General features: G+C 45.8%; 3 protein-coding genes across 3 annotated transcripts in view; all 3 read left to right on the forward strand.

Annotated features, from left to right (window-relative positions):
* Positions 1 to 2,932, forward strand: part of si:ch1073-513e17.1 (uncharacterized) — a 3,192-nt gene extending 260 nt beyond the window's left edge. The window contains exons 2-4 of the mRNA XM_060044077.1: positions 74 to 233; positions 871 to 960; positions 1,496 to 2,932. Coding sequence (XP_059900060.1) covers positions 74 to 233; positions 871 to 960; positions 1,496 to 1,702 — 457 coding nt within the window. The 3' untranslated portion in view covers positions 1,703 to 2,932. The remainder of the gene's footprint in view (positions 1 to 73; positions 234 to 870; positions 961 to 1,495) is intronic.
* Positions 2,933 to 9,213: 6,281 nt separating this feature from the next.
* On the forward strand, positions 9,214 to 12,772 carry LOC132450971 (elongation factor 1-alpha-like). Its single transcript, XM_060043184.1, has 8 exons — positions 9,214 to 9,418; positions 10,211 to 10,376; positions 10,675 to 10,854; positions 10,964 to 11,260; positions 11,382 to 11,532; positions 11,638 to 11,894; positions 12,002 to 12,236; positions 12,345 to 12,772. The coding sequence occupies exons 2-8, from the start codon at positions 10,233 to 10,235 to the stop codon at positions 12,464 to 12,466; spliced, it is 1,386 nt and encodes a 461-aa protein (XP_059899167.1). The 5' UTR covers positions 9,214 to 9,418; positions 10,211 to 10,232; the 3' UTR covers positions 12,467 to 12,772.
* Positions 12,773 to 12,920: 148 nt separating this feature from the next.
* Positions 12,921 to 19,599, forward strand: LOC132450970 (elongation factor 1-alpha). The gene is made up of 8 exons (XM_060043183.1): positions 12,921 to 13,089; positions 13,695 to 13,851; positions 14,656 to 14,835; positions 15,237 to 15,533; positions 15,991 to 16,141; positions 16,840 to 17,096; positions 18,188 to 18,422; positions 18,942 to 19,599. Exons 2-8 carry the CDS (start codon positions 13,708 to 13,710, stop codon positions 19,064 to 19,066), a joined length of 1,389 nt encoding a protein of 462 aa, XP_059899166.1. The 5' UTR covers positions 12,921 to 13,089; positions 13,695 to 13,707; the 3' UTR covers positions 19,067 to 19,599.
* The last annotated feature ends 2,274 nt before the right edge of the window (positions 19,600 to 21,873 follow it).

The raw sequence follows: 21,873 nt of genomic DNA on the forward strand, positions 1-21,873 counted from the left end.
CTCTCTCTCAGAACAACAACAACGGAGGAGGAGGAAAAGAGAGAGATCTCTCTCAACAACAACAACGGAGGAGGAGGAAAAGAGAGAGATCTAGTGCCGGCGGTGTGTCTGGTTGCCGCGGGTTACGCGGGCTGCAGCGCCGTCCTGGCGGTCACCTTGCTGTGCGTGTCGGCCACCGTGGGCGGGATCAGCGCCGCTGGCGTCTTCATCAACCAGATCGACATCGCCCCCCGGTGGGTGACTCTGCAACAACACCTACCACCAGTGATTTTAATTTATTTAGTTGGTTATCTACCTCTGGGGTTTCCTATAACCACTGCAAGGTGGGAGAGGTCTCACTGTTAAGGGAGAGTTATGGTTGGACGTCGACGCAAGGCAATGGGGTTTACGGATCCATTACGTCCTGGGATATGTTGAGGACGTTCATTGAAGCCGCTAAGTCTAGCCGTAGTCGGAGTTCGAAGTCGATACAACGTTTGCCAGGGTAATGAGGACCAAGTGTTTCAGCTGAAAAACCTTCCCTTTAACCCCCCACCCCCCGCCCCCCCCCCCCTCCCTAATTGCAATTTAAATTGGAATACACTATGGGTGAAGTGAATATGCCTGCAAGGCTGCAAGACAGTTAAAGGAATCTGCACAACAAAGAAGTCAGTCGATTGGCCTGGCCCTAGTATCAGACTTCATGGCTACGGTAGCAATGCATATGGAAACGATCTTAACAGCTTGATACAACTCTGTTTAAATTGACCAGTAGTTGCATAAGAAAGGTTAATGAAATTTCTATGTAATCGTATATTATAGTTACAATGAAAGTTTTCAGGACAGGTTCAGACGAACGTACGCCTGAACTCTGCTTGGTTGTGTCTCCAGGTACGCAGGTGTGTTGCTAGGGATCACCAACACCTTCGGAACCATCCCGGGGGTCCTGGCTCCATCGTCACCGGTTACCTCACCGAAGACGTAAGACCCCCTCCTCGCCCCTTCCCCTCGCCTTCACCCCAGAGACATACAGTCACAGACATCACAGTGATACCACGTCGTCGAGCATCAACAGAGTACCACGTTTAGTTGGCCCCTTGTGGTTTAACCATACAAGCAGTTTGATTCAGGTTGCACTAAGGTATTCTCTCATTGCAAAGATACGATATGAAAATAGGTGATGATAGGTGAGTAAGAGAGGCAAATAAAAATACAGAGGTTTCTACACAGAGGTATGTGTGTGTGTGTGTGTGTGTGTGTGTGTGTGTGTGTGTGTGTGTGTGTGTGTGTGTGTGTGTGTGTGTGTGTGTGTGTGTGTGTGTGTGTGTGTGTGTGTGTGTGTGTGTGTGTGACGTGTGTGTGTGTGTGTGTGTGTGTGTGTGTGTGTGTGTGTGTGTGTGTGTGTACGTGAGTGTGAGGCTGATATGATTATTACCGACAATAACATGTCTCATCACGTGGTTCATGCGCAGTGTTCATTTTAATGTAATTCCCTCTCTTGTCCACTGGGTGGCAGCACACCCTGACAGGCTGGCGAAATGTGTTCTGGGTTTCGGCGGGGGTCAACGCCTTAGGGGCCCTGATCTTCACGTGCATGGGGAGCGGGGTGATCCAGACCTGGGCCCTGACGGAGGAGGAGAGGGCGGAGGAGGAGAGGGCCAAGAAGGAGAGGGGGGAGGAGGAGGTGAGGAGGAACGAAGGCGACCCGACGATAGCCACATGAAGGACAGCCGGATGACCCGCTGGACTTCATCACCACGGTGATGGAGAAAGTGATTATGGACGGATCAGTGAACCGCAAACCGCCCCCCTGTCGTGGTCTTTTTTTAAGCATTTTAATCTAAAAAGAAAAAGTGCACTTTAATGTTGGTTAAGAAACAAATAGTGTGGGATGTGGGTGGTTCCACTCCACGTCATTGAAGAGTATGTGTTAAATGTCTTTATTCATGCAAGCTTTTTCACAGGGAAAAGTGTGTTACAAGGCCCTCTTTTACAGAGCAAGTTGACCAACCTTACTCCCTCAGAAGGAGAGACGTGGGTAGGATAGGAGTGCAATAGGGGGGCTAAAGCTTTTTCTGCCAAAGCCCTGCCAAAAGGTTCCCCTGGGCAGAGGTACCTAAAGCTCTGAGCCAAACAACGGGGGACTCGATTCCAGTTTTTATATATTGCTTTTTTTTTTTCTTGCTTTTTTTTTTACAAATGACCACATATGTCTCCTGTTACTATGAAAACTTGGAACCCACCTGACTTCCTCTCACAAACCCTCAGCGTGTGTGGTTCCCAACAAGTGCTATGTTTCATTCTCACATCTGTCGGTACTCGAGCAACGGGACCCGCCCGACCGTCAGGTTTAATACTCAGGTTTGTATTCTCTGATCCTTAAACTCGGGAGAATTTGGGCCGTGTGGTCGGTCTATGGAGGAAATGATACTCTGGAATGTGGGATTTCCGTAGAAGTATAATTCTGTAAGTTCACGTGCCTTTCTATTGCTGCATGTATGAGGTTTGTAACCTCTGCGTTTGTTTGTAGATGACCAAATAATACACCTTGTACTTAATAAATCCCTCTTTTACTGTGACATAATTAACTTGCTCCTCTGCAGAAGTTTTCTAAAGGGACTCTGCCTCCACCCACTGTGAGGGCCTTAATACACTCATTACCTTATTTGACTTTATTCAAAATACAATGGATTCCATTTGGGTAGCTGTAATAATGGGTGACTTCGGTCTGGTTACATTTTCTGATGGGAAGAAGGATGACTCTATGAACTTTTGTTTCATTACGTGGCTGACAATGTTGATTTCAAAAAGTCATTTCATGATTGTGAAGATAAAATTATGCTCTTCGAAGAATATAATTATTTTTCTACCTTTTTTAAAGTTTTAAAATGTTTGTTTTATATTTTATTATTTTATTTCTTCGGCTTCAAGTAAAAACTTCTAAACTTCTAAACGGGTATTGGGTTCATTATTTCTTTAAATTTATTTCAAAGAGCAAAATAATACCAACCACCACCAACAGAAAGTAAAAATGGTCAAGCATGTAAGCGGAAATAATTGTTGGCTGAAAATGTTTCCTGGGGCCACTTCCTCTGTCAGCAGAATGCTACAGCCTACTTTTACACAAGAGAAGGACATAGCCGCAAGCATGTCGTTATTTTACCAGAAGCTGAAAGGTTTAAGTTCAAGAAGTCAGTTCATTTCAATCAGGCATAGCTTACAGCAGGCTAGCTCCACGGCAAGCAGTGCGTCCACTACAAAATGAGCAATAAAACGTTATCCTTCACAGGGATAGTCTTATGACAAGGCAGGACCCCTGCCTTGTCATAAGTATAGTAGAGTAAAAAAAAAAATTAAATATGAGTTGCATAATAACGAGTGAAGGTACATTTACAATTGAGAACATTAGAGAATTGTTAGAGCAGTTCAAACCAGGCTTGCACAGAGCATCCTCGGGGACTGGTGTTTCTTGCGTCACCATTTTAAGTGTCCATTGCAATTACATCCTCCTCTTGAAAGTATTACAATAGGTATTTTAAACTATATATATTGATTTGTAATAGTTCACCCTTTCCCAAAGAAAACGAGTTGCTGTTCCTCTGGACAGAGAATTGTCATCTTTCATTTGAACAACTCTAGGTCAATAAGATGAAAGCAATGAAACTCTATGAAGTTCAATAACAATCTACAGTTTTCCAGAATTGATACGGGGGACATTGACATTATTCAGAGGACCTAAACACCTCTCCAGTGGACACACTATTATTCCATGTGATTCTCCGACCAGCAGGGGTCCTCAGAAAGCATAACGGTTATGGAAACATTACTGATATCGAAAGACGCCAACGGATCTAATTTTGGAGTTCGAAATAACGGCCTGTTTGGAAAAAATAGCATTGGTGTAAATATTCAAATACGCAAAAGTACCGGACCTGTGTTGGTTGGTATCCATAGGGGACAGGAAGACCTTTCTTAAGATATTATTTTACTAACGTGATACTTATTATGCAATTATTCTTAGATATTTTAATGAAGACATGTCATTAAAAGAGGTTATGTAATGATTCATTTTCTGTATTGTATTTATTTCGTTTAATGAAAGGCCAAGAGGTAAATGTTGACGTATGTTTGACTCTCATCTGTTTGCGTCATAGATTGCGTCAGCGGAAACGACCCGGAATTAAACCGCGATGTACCGTATGTTGGTGTAACTGCATAATTTATCCCCTTCTTGGTGGGAAAAAAAGAACACAGTATTTTATATTGCGATAATTAATTATAAAATAATAAAGCCAAACTGCAACATTTTGTAAATGTACTGCTTTTGGTGAAACTCGACTTCCAGGTAGGGTTGGAAAAACCGGTTGGGTGGGTGGTTGCAAACTGTTAGAAACTCTTCATTTACAAGGGAGATCATGACCTTCACTTGGTAATGAGTGTGTTAAGTTCACATCAATTGGGACCAAGTGAGACAGGATGTCAGTGGATTCCTCATTGTGTCAAATGTGCTTTATTTGCATTTTTGATCTACCTCCAGCAAGGCAGAAATTTAAATAGACTGCCTGGCATTGTAATGTTGATTGAGTTACACCCACTGTGGCGGAGAACCTAAATGTAATCAGATTATTCAGAGGTACACAAGTCCAGGGGCCACAGCCCCCCCCCACCCACCCCACACACTCACAAACACTCTCACAAACACCCTCCCACTCTCACAAACACACTCACAAACTATTTGAGGTAAGTTTAATTTTGCAAGGACACCATCTATGACATATTCTCCACATCTTTGATTACATGTATCTCTTTTGAGAAACATTCATGTTGAAACCTTTAATTTATCAATGCATTGTTCAATCTATGTATTGAACTTGTCTGTCTGTTTGTCTGTGTCTGTCTGTCTGTTAGCAGCACTTGAGGAAATAAAACAAGAGACTGAATGCGTCTGATCGGTTTGACTCCCTGGTTGCCATGACAACCAGCCCTATTTGATGACTCATCACTGACGCGGTGTTAGCAACTGCTGATGCTTGATGAATCACACACACACACACACACACACACACACACCATCTTCCTCTATCACCACCCACCCCAAGATTAAAATTCAAATTCAAATTTTTCTGCTATACATCAACAACCTTGAAGGCACTTTCAGACATCCGCAACACACACACCCACACACACCTATGGAATGTCAGGTGGAGTTGGTCAACTTGTTTGCCAACATCCAACACCCAGTATAGCACTCTGCCCCAGTGTGTGTTTGTTACCTTAACGTGTGTGTGTGTCTGTCTGTCTGTCTGTCTGTCTGTCTGTCTGTGTGTCTGTCTGTCTGTCTGTCTGTCTGTCTGTCTGTCTGTCTGTCTGTCTGTCTGTCTGTCTGTCTGTCTGTCTGTCTGTCTGTCTGTCTGTCTGTCCGTCTGTCCGTCTGTCCGTCTGTCTGTCCGTCTGTCCGTCTGTCCGTCTGTCCGTCTGTCTGTCTGTCTGTCTGTCTGTCTGTCTGTCTGTCTGTGTCTGTGTGTGTGTGTGTGTGTGTGTGTGTGTGTGTGTGTGTGTGTGTGTCCGTCTCTGTGTGTGCATCATCAAGACCTGTTGGCCATTCTTTCGAGCACCCCATTCTGTGCTCGAACTTCAGGCCCTAAGGTTGTTCTTCTGTGTGTGTCAAGCGGAGTGCAGAGTGCACACACTCTGCTCAAAGCCGAACCGTCAGCTGACACGATTCGGCAAGCTGCTAGACCAGATTCAACTTGGAACACAGGGTTCTTTGCCTAGGAAGCAAAGCACTGACATTGCACCGAAAATAACGCTGATGCTCCAAATGAACACAAACTGATTCTACCAGTAGTCGTTTGTGTGCGTGTGTGTGTTTGGGTTTGCATGTATATGTGTGTGCATGCAGGGGTGTGTTTGTGCTTGTGTGTGTGTGCATGTGTATGTGGGTGCATGAGTCTGTGTTGGTGCATGCGTGCTTGTGTGTGCTTGCATGCATGCTGGTGTGTGTGCGTGTTGTTGCATGTGTATGTGCTTCCATTGGTACTGCTTGCACGCATCTGGTGTGTGGGTGTGCGCTTGTGTGGGCATGCATGTGTGTCTGTGCATGTGTGTGTGTGTGTGTGTGGTTGCTTGTGGTGTACAGCAGACTGAGTTCCTCGAAGCCTGATGATTCTGAAATCCAAAAAATAAAAAACATTTGTACCAAATGAAATCGCTCTATTAAATGAGTCTTGATCAACTACTGCCTTCCTACGCAACATTTGAATGTCATTGATGTATTCCTCATGTGTCTGTTTGTAATGTACTCTCTGCGGTGAGGTCCAAAGCTAGTTTATATTACAGGTTTGACCAAAAAGTCAGGTTGTATTCTTGTTTGTTGTTTTCAAATATTTTATAGGCGGTAGGTAGCAGACCGTTTTCCTTGTTGGTCAAATGTTATGGTCCAAAATGACTCTGTGGCATTGGACAGGTCGGCTGGGTGAACGAGGCGGCTGCATGATCTGATCAAGATTTTGTAAGGATTGAACGAATATTCAAAATGAAGCATACAGTAGGAGGGTTGGGGGGGGGGGGAGTCTTTCGTTGGGGTTGGGAGGCGGTTGCCTGAATGGCCATCATGCGAATGGGAGGCAATAGACCTTTTGGCTGCGTTCCTCAGAGGTCATGCTGGGATCTCACAGATTCAGAGTGTTTCTTCATTTACATGTTAGATAGGAGCCAAACCAAAAGCCAGTGGTCAAGATAAGCCGAATAACTTTTAGAACGGGGCGTCCTATTACTAAGAATCCTGACTGAGAACCAAACGTTGACATTGTTTTTTTATGAAGACAAACCCTTGGGGCAATATCTGCAGTATGTGGACTTTACTCTTCCGAACTGTAACAGACGTAACAGGCCCAAACTAAATCTAACTAGACTACATGCCTTATGGTTGGGTTTCTAATTTACCAAAAGGCATGTAGTCTAAGGAGAATAACTGTGAATCCTTCATTCAGTTTAAGGAGAATAACTGTGTTACTGTATTCCTTCTTACAGACAAGAAAATATAGGTCTAGTGGCACCATATGATATTACAACAGCTTGTTATTCTCCTTAACTAATTTACTACAGGTTAACTAGTAAACTACAGTTAACCCTTCAGTTGGCTGGGTTTCAGTAGGCGTAGGGGGTCTAGATCTGTAGAATTGGACGCCTTGAATCCTTCACTTTGTTGGCTACAAAGAATGAAAATATACATAAAAAGTATACCTTCATCATTCATAACCAATTCTTCTGTTACATATTGTTCAAAGAAAAATGAAAGACGGACGTAAGTCTGAGTAAAGAAAGATAAAAGACAGACAAGAGATATACGTAATGGTCAATGGTCAACAAAAAAGTTATTTTTGAGTTTTAATATAACATTCTGGGAAGCACCTCATCCTGGGATTAAAAGAAGAATCAAATTTATTTACGAATACAATGTAATCAATATCACGTTCGTAGTAGGAGTAGCAGTAGTGTTTTGCATGAAATCAATAAATGTATTGATTTTGGACCTTTTACTGGTGTCTTTTGACCGACTAGTCAGCAGTGAACTGAAAGTTTGAACTCTCTCTCTCTCTCTCTCTCTCTCTCTCTCTCTCTCTCTCTCTCTCTCTCTCTCTCTCTCTCTCTCTCTCCCTCTCTCCCTCTCTCTCTCACTCCCTCTCTCTCTCTCTCTCTCTCTCTCTCTCTCTCTCTCTCTCTCTCTCTCTCTCTCTCTCTCTCTCTCTCTCTCTCTCTCTCTCTCTCTCTCTCTCTCTCTCTCTCTCTGTCACTGGCGCTCTCTCTCTCTCTGTCTGCTTCCACTCATCATCTCCTCCTCAAATGTTCTCCCCCGGTTTCATGAACCGGACTGAAAGTAACAGCTGCTCTAGCCTGTAGTGGCTGCCAGGGTGTGTGTGAAAGAGAGACAGAAAGGGTTGCTCTTGGCCCAGCTAGCCGACTGCAGATCAGGTCGCATGCCTCTGTGAAGTCCCATTCCTGACTTATGACAACAGAAACAAAAGAGAACTATAGTTTTCCCTTTGGTAGTGGAAACGGTTCCTTTGTTGACGGGCCCACACACAGCGGGTTTTGTATAAGAGGACCTGGGGTGGGCCAACATGGACCCTCCACATCGCCATCTTTCAAAGCCAATCAATATGATTGCTGGGTGGTTTGATCAGGTCTAGAACTTGTTTGGCCATATAATCTAGGGGTTGTTGTAAGTAGCCCATCCTTTGTGGGACACATACTGTATTTTGAATACAGTATGTGTCCCACCGTCAGACTTTGGCTGAAATTGTCTTGAGTTGTTCTTCTTCACAATGTGGCACCTGGTTCTGATGGTAATCTGAGAGGATTTCAATAATCTTGTTAGGTGGATGGTGTTGTCTAAAGGCAAAGTTTTGGGTCTGCAGAATGTACATTTTAGGCCATGAATATGGGGTTTTACATGTTGCAGACCTCAAGATTATTTTCCTAAACTATAGGATTAACTTTTCCATCTCAATTGTATGCTTTTATTTGGAATATGGATTGGAAAATGTAAAAGCTTTTCTTGAATTCTTGAAAAGTGTCAAAAGTATTGCTTGGATATTTAATGAGTAATCAGCTCATCATGCGGATCATTTAAATGTATCATAACGTGAATGAAGTGTAGATATTGAGGGAATGCAGTTTATACATGTTTCTAGGTTTCAACGTTTGGATTGTGACCAGCTCTCACATATGGGGTTTGCAATCAACGTTAACCTTTATTATCTTAGAAACCAAAATGCACTTTGGCTTACAAGAGTCATAGCAAACCTTTTCCATACAGTAGACTACCTATCATATGCTATGTTTATATCAATGTTTGTGAGAGTAGATAGCTGCCCAGAAAGTGGTGGAGAGAATAGCAAAAAGTATGCAAGAGAACAGAATCTATCCGGTATTCATACTTCTGTTGAAAGACTGCAGGAGTTTTATGATGAAATTATAGAAATCAAATGTGTCTCAGTGAACAACAGACCGCGTTGTAAACCAAAGCGCTCAGCTGACTGTCGGCGTTCATGAGAGAACCCCAATGCATCACAATAAGCAATGAATCCAATAGAGAGAGCTATTCTACACATTCACACAAGTCCCCAACTCCGAGTTCAGCCCGGCTTGTGTGCTTCCATTGTAACGTCATTGGTTGTTTTTTTATAATAGTGTTAACTATGGACGGAATGAAAGTGTGAGACGCACTCGAACATGCTAGGTTCATGCGACGTGATGACGTATTTGGCGGAATGTGTGTGATTTGCGGGTGCAATTAGGGAGGGCCGGGGGATGCTGGGTGCGAGCCGCGCTGGCCGCCTCCCCTGGTATAAATAGTCAAGCCCTGCATCCGTCTTTCTTTTTCAGTTACCTGGCTAGGGGCAGCAACAGCAGCTTTTGTGAACCAGTAACACCGGTAAGTGCACTGCGTTTATCACATTTAATACTCGGTTTGGTTCGAAGGATGTTAAGCGGTATACGGTGTGTTTTCCGGTTTTTACTTGTATACATTCTTTTGTCTCTCTTTTCCACCGAATGGCTCGGTTTTTGTGCTGTAACTTTGTGGGGTTCTCGCTGGTTGCCCGGTGTTTCCCTGTATATGGCTCTCCGGCGGTACTTTCAAACGCCAATGTACTTTGTTGGCCGAAGTTTGTTCAGTCGTGTCGGTCTGGTGGTAACTTCATAGCGCGAAATTGTAGGAAATATGGCACACTGGGGGAGGGGAAGACGAACAATAGACTCATCATTTCAACCACAATTTCCGGAGATGCTTAAACGGAATTCACCAAGGCTACTTTAAGTAACAACTGTGAGCCCAGCTGCCTGGCTCCGGTCCCCATGCCTGTTGGATTTTCGGAGGTCTTAGTAACTTTATACACGACGTGGCCCTCCTAACTAACACGTGTCGCTCTTGGCCTTGCGCCCAGCTAGGCCTGAACTTGATGCCCCAAAATACATAATTTAATGTCTATTTATTGTCAATCAATGTACGGTTTTATATAGTTGGCTCAATAGTCTCATAAGCGGTGGCGTATTTAATGTGATTTGGTGTTGTATTTAAATGTTTTTACCGCCCTTGAAATACGGGCTGCCTAATCCGTCACACAATCGACCAACTGTGGCCCGTTACTGCGGGTTGGACCTCACGGTCTACCTCGGCTAAGGTGTTAGCATTGCTGATGTATATTGACTTTATTTCCTATTGCAGTGTTTCAGAAACTTAAGCAACAATGGGAAAGGACAAGTTCCACATCAACATCGTGGTCATTGGCCATGTCGACTCCGGCAAGTCGACCACCACCGGCCACTTGATCTACAAGTGCGGAGGCATTGACAAGAGAACCATCGAGAAGTTCGAGAAGGAAGCCGCTGAGGTAAGCCGGTTTTGTCCATTCTGTGCCTGATCTTTGAGGAAAATTAGAAATCCACCAAAAAAATAATTCAAAGATGGCGTCTCCGCCATGCCTATTCTGAACCCGTCAGCCCGGCAAGGGTGTGGGCATCGGGTGCGCGCACGCTGGGCGTGGCCTAAGCTCGCATTGTACTAAATGGTGACAGTGCACAAGTGCCTAGCCGCCATCATGGCCACCATAGGTCTCGGGCCTATGAATAAAAGTACATTAATACATTGTCTGAATCAATGACTAAACAAAACATGACATTATTCCACAGATGGGAAAGGGCTCCTTCAAGTACGCCTGGGTGCTGGACAAACTGAAGGCAGAGCGTGAGCGTGGTATCACCATTGACATCGCCCTGTGGAAGTTTGAGTCTACAAAGTATTACGTCACCATCATCGATGCCCCCGGACACAGGGATTTCATCAAGAACATGATCACTGGAACTTCCCAGGTGAACTAAGTTTACTATTATAATATTGCAATTGCAATGTACATAAATGACAAAAGAATGGACCTCAATGTCCTCTGTGGGCTAATGTTCCCTTCCTTTCTGGTAACAGGCTGACTGCGCCGTGCTGATCGTTGCCGGTGGTGTTGGTGAGTTTGAGGCCGGTATCTCTAGCAACGGCCAGACCCGCGAGCACGCCCTCCTGGCCTTCACCCTGGGAGTGAAGCAGCTCATCGTTGGCATCAACAAGATGGACAACACCGAGCCCCCCTACAGCCAGTCCCGTTACGAGGAGATCACCAAGGAGGTCAGCCAGTACATCAAGAAGATCGGCTACAACCCCGCCGCTGTGCCCTTCGTGCCCATCTCCGGATGGCACGGGGACAACATGCTGGAGGCCAGCTCCAAGGTGAGAAGAAATTTCTTCATTATTCTTTCTTTGTTCTATTCGGTCCCACCCATCACCCATCTTCACACTTTTGTTTTGAGTCCCAACATTATTCTGACCTGCCTGTTCTCGTTCTCCGTAGATGGCCTGGTTCAAGGGATGGAAGGTCGAGCGCAAGGACGGAAACGCCAGCGGGACCACCCTGCTGGAGGCCCTGGACGCCATCCTGCCCCCCAGCCGCCCCACCGACAAGGCCCTCCGCCTGCCCCTCCAGGACGTCTACAAGATCGGCGGTGAGCACCCGACACCACTAGACCGATGGGACTAGATCCTCCTCCTGATCCACGCTAGCACCTGTTCCTCCGCCGTCCACTGACGCTCCTCGCTCTTTTCCCCAGGTATTGGAACAGTACCCGTGGGCCGTGTTGAGACCGGTATCCTCAAGCCCAACATGGTCGTCACCTTCGCCCCCGCCAACGTCACCACTGAGGTGAAGTCCGTTGAGATGCACCACGAGACGCTGACCGAGGCTCTCCCCGGTGACAACGTCGGCTTCAACGTCAAGAACGTCTCCATCAAGGACATCCGTCGTGGCAACGTGGCCGGAGACAGCAAGAACGACCCCCCCATGCAGGCCGACTCCTTCAACGCCCAGGTGAGCTCACGACTGCGACAGTGCAGTACCAGATCTTTGCATCCCCCCCCCACCCCTCCCATACAGTAGTCTGAACTGGGATCTAACCGTTGCTTTCCCCATTGCAGGTCATCATCCTGAACCACCCTGGCACCATCTCCCAGGGCTATGCCCCAGTCCTGGATTGCCACACCGCTCACATCGCCTGCAAGTTCAACGAGCTCAAGGAGAAGATCGATCGTCGTTCCGGCAAGAAGATTGAGGATCTGCCCAAGAGCGTGAAGAGCGGAGACGCCGCCATCGTCAACATGATCCCAAGCAAGCCCATGTGTGTGGAGAGCTTCCAGTCGTACCCTCCCCTCGGTAAGCAACGCAACCCACCTCTCCGGCCTGGTTCACTGTTGGGTAACACAAGGGTTACAGCGTGGTGTTGATACCAGTGGTCTGACCTACTCCTCCCTCCCTCCGCAGGTCGCTTCGCCGTCCGTGACATGAGGCAGACCGTTGCCGTCGGTGTGATCAAGAGCGTCGACAAGAAGATCGGTGGCTCTGCCAAGGTCACCAAGTCGGCCAAGGTGGCCACCAAGAAATGAATTTTCGGCCCCAGCGGCGACCCTCAGGAGGCGGCTTCTGCAGTCCATCGGCTGGCGGAGGAGACGCACAACTACCTGAGCGCTCTATTAAAGGACTGGTTAATGCGCATCAAAACGCATCGTAAAAGTTTTCGAAGGAAAGGAACCAACTCGGAGTAACTTAAGAATATGGCATGGTCTCTGTACTTTAAACATTAGATGACGGTGCCTCTTTTCAGTTGAATTTAAGTTTTGAATTGTTTAGAACTGTACCTGGATATCGAATTGGAAAGGACGCTGCTGGTTAATAAAGTTCTACAAAAATTATTCCCCGAGCTACTGACCTCTGCTTCTCCGTCTCTCTTATAGCTTTGCATTTGCACTTGTTCGTGGGCTGTGGTGTTGTCTTGCAGCTGTTTAGTCGCCCTTATCCCGTGCCCGGTGATGGTGTTCATATCCAATCACTACAGTGCGATACACTGTGCCAGCCAATAGCGCCTCTTACTTGGGTCTGACAGCAGATGGGTAGAATGCACAGCCCTCCCTCCGCTCGCTCTAGCTCAGTATAAAAACTCATGCCCAAGCGTAGTCTGTCCTTTTCTCCGGTCTAAATCAGGGGACATTCGTTAGCTTCTCGGGCACAGGTTGGTGAAATATTAAATATGATGCTTTTGTGTATAGTTTGTTGCATGGTTATGTTTTTCTGCGGGTCTGTTTATTGACGTGTCAGCTGAGTCTTGTGGCATGTTGAGAGAATCGCTAAAGGCTCAGCATTTTCGCATGTATCCCACCCATAAATAGATAATTCTGCCTGCCTTATGTAATGAAAGCATGTTCTTGGATAGAGGGGCAAGCCTTAATATATCTGTATGCATATAGTCGGTAGGGCAATGGGTGGATTGTTTATAAAATGGCCTTAATTTGGTACTTGCTGAACATTTCTTCAAAGGTATTTAACGTTTCAGAGTGGATTGTTATGGCTATTTGGCTTATTTTCTCATTTTGACATTGGTGATCGCATGAACGCGCTTTCCACCGGCTGCACTGTCATGGTGCGCGTGTCTGCTGCAGACAACATGGCGGCACTGCGTTCACTCAACATGGAGGCCGGCGTGGAGCACATGGCGCATGTGATGACACACTGGCCCCGAAAACGCAATATGAAAATGGCTTACACCTGTCATCGATGAAACTACAATGTATATTGGAATTGTATTTGCTTTGATTGCGATGCCGATTCCCCCAACAGCAAAACCTTCAAAATGGGAAAGGAAAAGGTTCACATAAACATCGTGGTCATTGGTCATGTCGATTCCGGCAAATCCACCACCACAGGGCATTTGATCTACAAATGCGGCGGCATTGACAAGAGAACCATCGAGAAGTTCGAGAAGGAAGCCGCTGAGGTTAGTGTCGGCACAGCCGACCATGATCGCCTCTAGCCCTAGCTCGTATTGCACGGATCTGGAAGGACGCTCAGTCGTCCATTTCTCGCGACAAACATCCATTTCTAAGACACAAGCGCCATCTACTGTACACGTGTTTAAATTCACTCGTATAGAGGAAATAACATACATAATTTCGAAACCGAAATGTGCCTTCCACTTTTGAATTCCAAGAATATACCTCCACAAGTAAATGTACCCATGATCTAAAAAAAAACGTTAGTCAAACCTTTTCACAATTTATATTGGTTTAGTTGAAATTGCAACCTGCAATTTTCCACCCACTGTTTTGATACAATTTGGTTTTGATTGAGTTTCATGGTTCTTATGTGCTTCTTGGACCTCTTGCTAAAGATATGAACACTTGAGAACCATGAGACTCAATCAGAACCTAATTTCAGCAAAATTAGGAACCCAATTGGAAGAAAAAGGGGGGAAATACTATAAATGGCATGTCCAACTGAATTCCAATAATTTGGAAATGTAATTGAGGTCTGCTCTTATAGGACTAAACAATGGCTGAAACAGTTCTTACAAACGTCCAGTTTATTGACCAACTCAACAAAATACTATCTTCCTTCACCATTTAGAAAGTGGTCATTCAAGTTCTTTCAGGGTAATAACATACACAACTGTATTACCATTCTCAAATGGGGATTTATGGAGCATTTTACTCCTAGATGCAGTCCACTGTGCACCAAACTAACTCCCTCTTTCCTCCACCTATGAAACCCCCTCTTTGGACGGGCTGACGGCCTCCCTCAGATGGGAAAGGGCTCCTTCAAGTACGCCTGGGTGCTGGACAAACTGAAGGCAGAGCGTGAGCGTGGTATCACCATTGACATCGCCCTGTGGAAGTTTGAGACCGGCAGGTATTACGTCACCATCATCGATGCCCCCGGACACAGGGACTTCATCAAGAACATGATCACTGGTACCTCGCAGGTAGGGCTTAGCAAGTGTTTCGCTGTGGAGTTGCAATGGGAGATTTTATTATGTTAACGTGAAACGCAAACATTTTCAGGATTATTATACATTTTTTTAATTTAAGTGCTATTAGTTAATATTTCTAGCATGAGACTAACTAATGATTTAGAATAATTCAATATGAATTCACACCTGGTGTAAATAGGGCTCCTTTAACATATCACTTATTAATAATCGTGTTAATGATTAACGAAAGGCATACAAATGACTTATAAAGGCTCATAAAAGGCAGTTAAAAAAAATCAAAAGAAAACTAATGCTATTTCACTTTGTACTTTACACATTGGAAGATTTTGGTACAGTCCCTGCAATAAACGAACCTGCACACATGTAAACCCATCTCGTATTTCCGCTTGCAGGCTGACTGCGCCGTGCTGATCGTGGCCGGAGGTGTGGGTGAGTTTGAGGCCGGTATCTCAAAGAACGGCCAGACCCGCGAGCACGCCCTCCTGGCCTTCACCCTGGGAGTGAAGCAGCTCATCGTTGGAGTGAACAAGATGGACTCCACCGAGCCCCCCTACAGCCAGGCCCGCTTCGAGGAGATCACCAAGGAGGTCAGCCAGTACATCAAGAAGATCGGCTACAACCCGGCCACAGTGGCCTTCGTGCCCATCTCCGGATGGCACGGGGACAACATGCTGGAGTCCAGCGAGAAGGTGAGTGAGTCCAGCGAGAAGGTGGGTCTCTCAGGCCCAAACATGGTTCATATTTGTGGTTCACCAAAGCCATCACTTTTGGTCAAAGGTATTGGAAATCCAAAGAATAAAACTTTTCCAATCGATGCCTCAATCCCTCCCTATAAATCCATTAGATTTCCCTTCGGTGGCTGAAAAAGTTGACACTGCATGACATGATACTCGGTAATGTATGTTCTCCACTGCGAGAAGAATGCAACGGTACTTTACACAACGGATCAGCTTTGAAAACAGACCAAAGACGACCGTGCTCAAACTAAATGAAACCAAACCCAATCTTTCACGAATCCTAAAAAAAAGCTTCCGTTAGAATAACCTTGACAGCCCGTCGTCTGTCGCAAGACGCAAAATGAGCCGCCGGGGGGGGGGTTGGACGGACTCCCCAGCGCTGACCCGCCTCGGTGCCTGTGCTCCACAGATGGCCTGGTTCAAGGGCTGGAAGGTGGAGCGCAAGGACGGCAACGCCAGCGGGGTCACCCTGCTGGAGGCCCTGGACGCCATCCTGCAACCCAGCCGCCCCACCGACAAGCCCCTCCGCCTGCCCCTCCAGGACGTCTACAAGATCGGCGGTGAGCTCCACGCACACTAGGGTCAGACTCATTACTGAGTAAACTAACGGCCGTCGTCCATACGGGAGTCAAAGTGCCGTAGGTAAGATTTGAGAGTGGTGAAGAGAGAGAGAGAGACGGAAAGAGCGGAAGCAAGATGTTGAAAATAAACAGACAGATAGGAACATCGCTTTCCTCCCTGCTCCCTGCTTTTTTGACCGCCTTTGAGAAGTGTTGCATTGCCCATGATAGGCAGGCAAGAAGGATTCCCCCAACCAATAACGGATGAGATGCCCTGATTGGTAAGAAGTGAGTCGGGAGCCTTCAACAATCATAATGGCTTCACTCTGACGCAGGCCCAGGCAACTCAAAACAGATACTCGGTTAAAACCGTACAGAGAAACATTCTTTGGACGGGTTGACTTGTGTATGGGTGCGCTTTTTATACTTCAGGAACAGACAACTCCAAAATCCAGTTCAGATTTACCTTTGATGGAGTGACATAGTGCAGAGGTTTTAAGGCGACACTTTATACCACCAGGTGTGAGTGTGATTAGCCGTTGCACGCCGCTTTGAAATTCTGCCTCTTCTGACATCACATCACAAGTGGGCGTGTCCAACTAGTGGTACAATATGTCACCTTTAAACTAGACGTGAAGAGAAGTGGATCGGGGCGTGGCCTGACCCATCACCTCCCCCCCCCCCCTCCCCTACCCCAGGTATCGGGACCGTGCCCGTGGGCCGCGTGGAGACCGGCATCCTGAAGGCCGGCATGATCGTGACCTTCGCCCCCGCCAACGTGACCACTGAGGTGAAGTCGGTGGAGATGCACCACGAGACGCTGACCGAGGCCACGCCCGGAGACAACGTCGGCTTCAACGTCAAGAACGTGTCCGTCAAGGAGATCCGCCGTGGCAACGTGGCCGGAGACAGCAAGAACGACCCCCCCATGCAGGCCGACAACTTCACTGCCCAGGTGAGCGTTCACGGGGACTAGACGGCTTCAGAGCCCGTAAACGACATCTGGTGTTAAACGTGTAATTGGTACTAGTTAGATTAGATTGGTTTATTTGCATCATTTATATTCATTCTGTAGTCAACCGTTGTGTACTCATAACCGTTTATCCATAATGGCTCTGGGGTATACTATGAGATTGAAAATATAATCACTGGTCTGGGAAATTAGAGTCCATCGTTAATGGAACCAAAATATCAGTAATTTAACTTATGAACTCCAGGAGGAACAGCAGCATCGATGCTGTTCTGGTACAGTCGTGGACCCCAATAGACCTTTCATAGAGGGTTGACCGTCTGACCAACACACATGTTGCTCTAAACACTAATTATGAGTTTGCTCCTTTTATGTAGGAGGAGCTGATTGCACCATCTTTGCGTGGGTTTAAACGTAGTCTATTATAATGTTAGTGTCTACTAAGTTCCGCATTTCCCATTACTTGATCCAAACCGGTTGCACCAGACAAACGAGTTATTTTGTCACGCTTGGTAGTTACTAAATGTAAACGCCTCATCCTCTGCAGTTGGCACTGTGCAGAAAACAGCATTGGCCGCATGTTTATAACACAAAGCTATTCCGTCTGGAATACACGGTACGACCAAACATCGTCAATTTCTGCCAACCAATGTCCTCTGCGGACTCCCCAAGCACTTCTTGGTTGACATCATAGCTTGTGGTTGATTAGTTACCACTAGATTGGTCGTCACGTGGAAGTGACGACAACCGGCTTCAACTCAACGCTATGCATTTCTAATTCCTCATGTATTAGTACGACAAATAGCAGATTTTGTAAATGTCTATTTGTAAACTAATGGTTATTGAGGACATTAGTAGTACATTATTCACATAGCTAGCGCAACCCGGTGCAGGTGGCATGGACAGGGAGTCCCGGTCAATGAGTGAAATCTCAACTAGTTTAGTCCACACCCTTACCTGCGCCACTAAAGCAGAAGGCCCTTAATTAGTGTAACAAGCTACACCTGTGTTAGTCCTACGACGCCGCCTCCACTGTCCTCCCTAACCCGTGTGCTCCACCCCCCGCCCTCCTGCAGGTGATCATCCTGAACCACCCTGGCACCATCGCCCAGGGCTACGCCCCCGTGCTGGACTGCCACACCGCCCACATCGCCTGCAAGTTCAGCGAGCTCAAGGAGAAGATCGATCGTCGTTCCGGAAAGAAGATGGAGGACAACCCCAAGTCCCTGAAGTCCGGCGACGCCGCCATCATCACCATGGTGCCCGGCAAGCCCATGTGTGTGGAGAGCTTCGCCCAGTACCCTCCTCTGGGTGAGTGGCGCAAAGGACACACACACACACACACACACACACACACACACACACACACACACACACACACACACACACACACACACACACACACACACACACACACACACACACACACACACACACACACACACTACTATATATTCTATTTGATCAAATCCAAAACCTGAGCGAAGACAATGGTTGTTGTCTAGCATCAATAATGATCCACGATTAATAAAAGGTGAACTCCTAAAGTTAGAAGTGCCCGTGATGTCCCGATGCTCCCACAGCTCCTTCGACTGCCGTAGTGCGTGGCGCTGTATTCATGAACTCTATTTAAACACACGTCCATGTAAGGTAAGGGAATGCGATTAGATCTCAGCCCTGGGGCCTCGTGGCGCACAGCGTATTCCATAACCTCCAACACCCCCCCCCCCACACCACCCTCACACCCGCGCACACAACCCGACGGCTCGAGTGAACCACAAGACCCCCCCTGACGCGACTCTGACGCGACTCTCTCCCCCCCCCCCCCAGGTCGCTTCGCCGTGCGCGACATGCGGCAGACGGTCGCCGTGGGCGTCATCAAGGCCGTGGACAAGAAGATCGGCGGCAGCGGCAAGGTCACCAAGTCCGCCCAGAAGGCGGCCAAGACCAAATGAATCCCGGCGCGGGACGTCCCGCCGAGGATGGCCCCGCCGCCGCCGCCACGGCAACGGGCGTCCTCGCCTCATCCTCCGCCCTCGCCCCGCCCCTCCCCCTCCTCGTCGGCGCATAGCTCTCTTCTCAAGGACTGGCTTATGCTCATCAGAACCCACCGCAAAAGCTTCCGTAGGAAAGGAGGGCCTGTGCCCCAGCGTGCGACTGGCCGTGAGAAGAGATTAGGGGGGTGACACACTACTTAAGAAGATTTAAAAAAATATCGTGGGTAAATAAAATGATTTTCATTTATCGTTCATTGCCAAAAAAAGGAGAAGCTTTTGTCGTCTTGTCTTTTTGTCGCAATAACAAAAACAAAACAAAACAAAAAAAAAGAGGAGAAAATCCAGCGTTGTTTGTATAAATGTTATACTGATGGGAATTCACTTCTGAATGTAAGAAGTTCTGCTGCAGATGCTTTGAAATTTCATTTTCATCTCACAGTATTGGCACGGTATAAGTTGCTTACAATAAATAGAAAACATTGTTGCAGTGACTAGTAGCTCTGTAATGTGTTTGGGAGATGTGCGTGTATCGAGATGTGTTTTGAAGAGAGGGAGATGCATATAATAACGATTTAATGACCAATCCATGGGTGGAGCTGAACAACATCATTCAGGTATAAGCAGATTTCAAGTGAAACCCCACCCAGCTGTCATTCATCCAGTGCAGAGAATCGAGGACTATTAACATAGTCAAGAAAGCTGATAAGGGCTAATCTATTAAGAAAAGTGATTGCCCTTCAAGTTCGGACATGTTATACCACGGTCATGTCTATTCAGCACACGCTTTCATCCGAAGGATCAGGTAGGTAGTAGGTGATAAGGGCATGTAGCTGGATGCTTACAGGTAGGCTCTGGATTTCAGGAATCTATAAGGTCCCAGTACTTCTCAGTCGAACGATGCCCCTAGGCACTGCGCTATCCTGCGCCAAGTGCTCTACAAATTAAATATATAAAAATTATTAATATCATCCTGCTCCATGAGTTATTAGGTCATTATAAGGCGTTATGAGTTGGAAAATGTTTGAAAAGATGTCAATGCGTGCATTTCAATTATAAGTATTATACTATTAGGAACATACTATGCGCTGTGCGCAAGCAGAGCCATTCTCCACCAGAGAGGGCAGTCTCGATCCCCACCCCGAGCTCAGGGTCCGGAGCCCTCCAGCCCCCCTCCCTGGTCAGGGGGTGTCACTACAACCCGGCTAGGGTACAACTTAGTTGAGAGGGAAATTTGTTTAGGTCTTGCATGTCCTATTGATTATCGGTAGAATATATTGGCCATGGACTTTGCAAGTAGGGCTCAGTGAATATTAAAAAAAACGAATGCCAAAAACAATAACTGCTCATAAGCTGGTCAATAAATTAAATGTTTTTTGGGGACATTATAGAGCTTAAAAAAACATTATATGATTCTAATAGATAAGATGTTTGTGGTCCCAGCGTTGCATCGAGTGTTCTCTTACATGTAGAATCAATTATCACATTTCTTCAATACAGAAAAGAAAGCTTCTGAGCTACTGAAATCTAAATGACAGGACAGATATATATATCTGTCCTGTCATTTAGATTTCAATATATTATATATATATATATATATATATATATATATATATATATATATATATATATATATATATATATATTAATAAAACATTAGGCTGCCTCCTGACTCGGTATTGATTATATTTTCGTAGAAGTAGTCCATAGTAGTCCTAGTACTAGTAGTAGAAAAAGTACTGAAAATAACAAACAGATACAATAGACTATAGGAATTATTGGAGTGCTGCTCAGCAAAGAACAACACACATAATCATTAGCCTACAAGATGATCAACATGCATCAACAATAGGTGCGTTTCCATCCCCCCTGATTATTATTATTTATTTATTTTCGAACTTTGAAGCATCGAATCAGTAAATGGAAACACAAAAATTCGCATAAAAATCCTCTAATTCGCCAAAAAGCTAATCCGCTCGCTTGAGGCGTTTTTTGAGAAATGCGAAAGAGAGTAAATTCGCAAAATGGGAGATGGAAACACACTTTTCGAAACAGCTGTGACGTAGCGAACTTTGAACACACATGACTGACAGTCTTTCCGATTTCCGCATAACGACCGGCCATAGCAACCCTGCCGACATCAACGTGTAACGTCATCACCCGTGCTCTCAAACGACGATACGTGTTCGAGAAACGACGTATCTATTTTTAACCGTTTGTATATCCTTTAAATATATCCTTTAATTACGTACATCGAACAGATGGCCAATACGTGTGGAAGAGATTAATGCAAGAGATTAAACTATTCCTTGCTCTCATCCATGAAAAGAACCTAACAGCTATTTTAGATGGAAAACAACAACGTAATTCCACTATTTATCAGGACCTAAGAGAGATGATGTTACTAAAAGGATACGACAAGCCCTGGAATGTGTTGAGGAGTAAGTGGAAAGCTCTCAAATAGAGTGGCGAAGTCACGCCCCTTCCGGTAGAGCTCATTGGACCTATGAGATCGAAAAATATGAATGGGTGTCAATGGAGAGAAAATAATTATTTTCTGGTCCCAGTCTTTATATGCCCTGGATTACACATATGTTGTTTGTGGATTTGAATGATAATTTTTTTTGCAAAGAAAACTAAAAATTTTCGTGAAGAAGATTGATAATTTTAGGTTTTATGTGAGGCCGCTTTGTGAACTACAGCTCTTCGCTGCTCTCGACGCATATGATATACGTCACAACACCCGCACTTGGAACTCGGCACAGAGA

This window comes from Gadus macrocephalus, chromosome 22, assembly GCF_031168955.1.
Source record: "Gadus macrocephalus chromosome 22, ASM3116895v1".
Classification (NCBI taxonomy): Eukaryota; Metazoa; Chordata; class Actinopteri; order Gadiformes; family Gadidae; genus Gadus; species Gadus macrocephalus.

Bases quoted from the DNA above. Each gene is read 5' to 3' on its own strand.
- LOC132450971 (XM_060043184.1), top strand. From the start codon at position 10,233: ATGGGAAAGGACAAGTTCCACATCAACATCGTGGTCATTGGCCATGTC. The intron at 11,895-12,001 runs GTGAGCTCACGA...TCCCCATTGCAG, and splicing joins CCGACTCCTTCAACGCCCAG to GTCATCATCCTGAACCACCC. The intron at 12,237-12,344 runs GTAAGCAACGCA...CTCCCTCCGCAG, and splicing joins CCAGTCGTACCCTCCCCTCG to GTCGCTTCGCCGTCCGTGAC.
- LOC132450970 (XM_060043183.1), top strand. From the start codon at position 13,708: ATGGGAAAGGAAAAGGTTCACATAAACATCGTGGTCATTGGTCATGTC. The intron at 17,097-18,187 runs GTGAGCGTTCAC...GCCCTCCTGCAG, and splicing joins CCGACAACTTCACTGCCCAG to GTGATCATCCTGAACCACCC. The intron at 18,423-18,941 runs GTGAGTGGCGCA...CCCCCCCCCCAG, and splicing joins CGCCCAGTACCCTCCTCTGG to GTCGCTTCGCCGTGCGCGAC.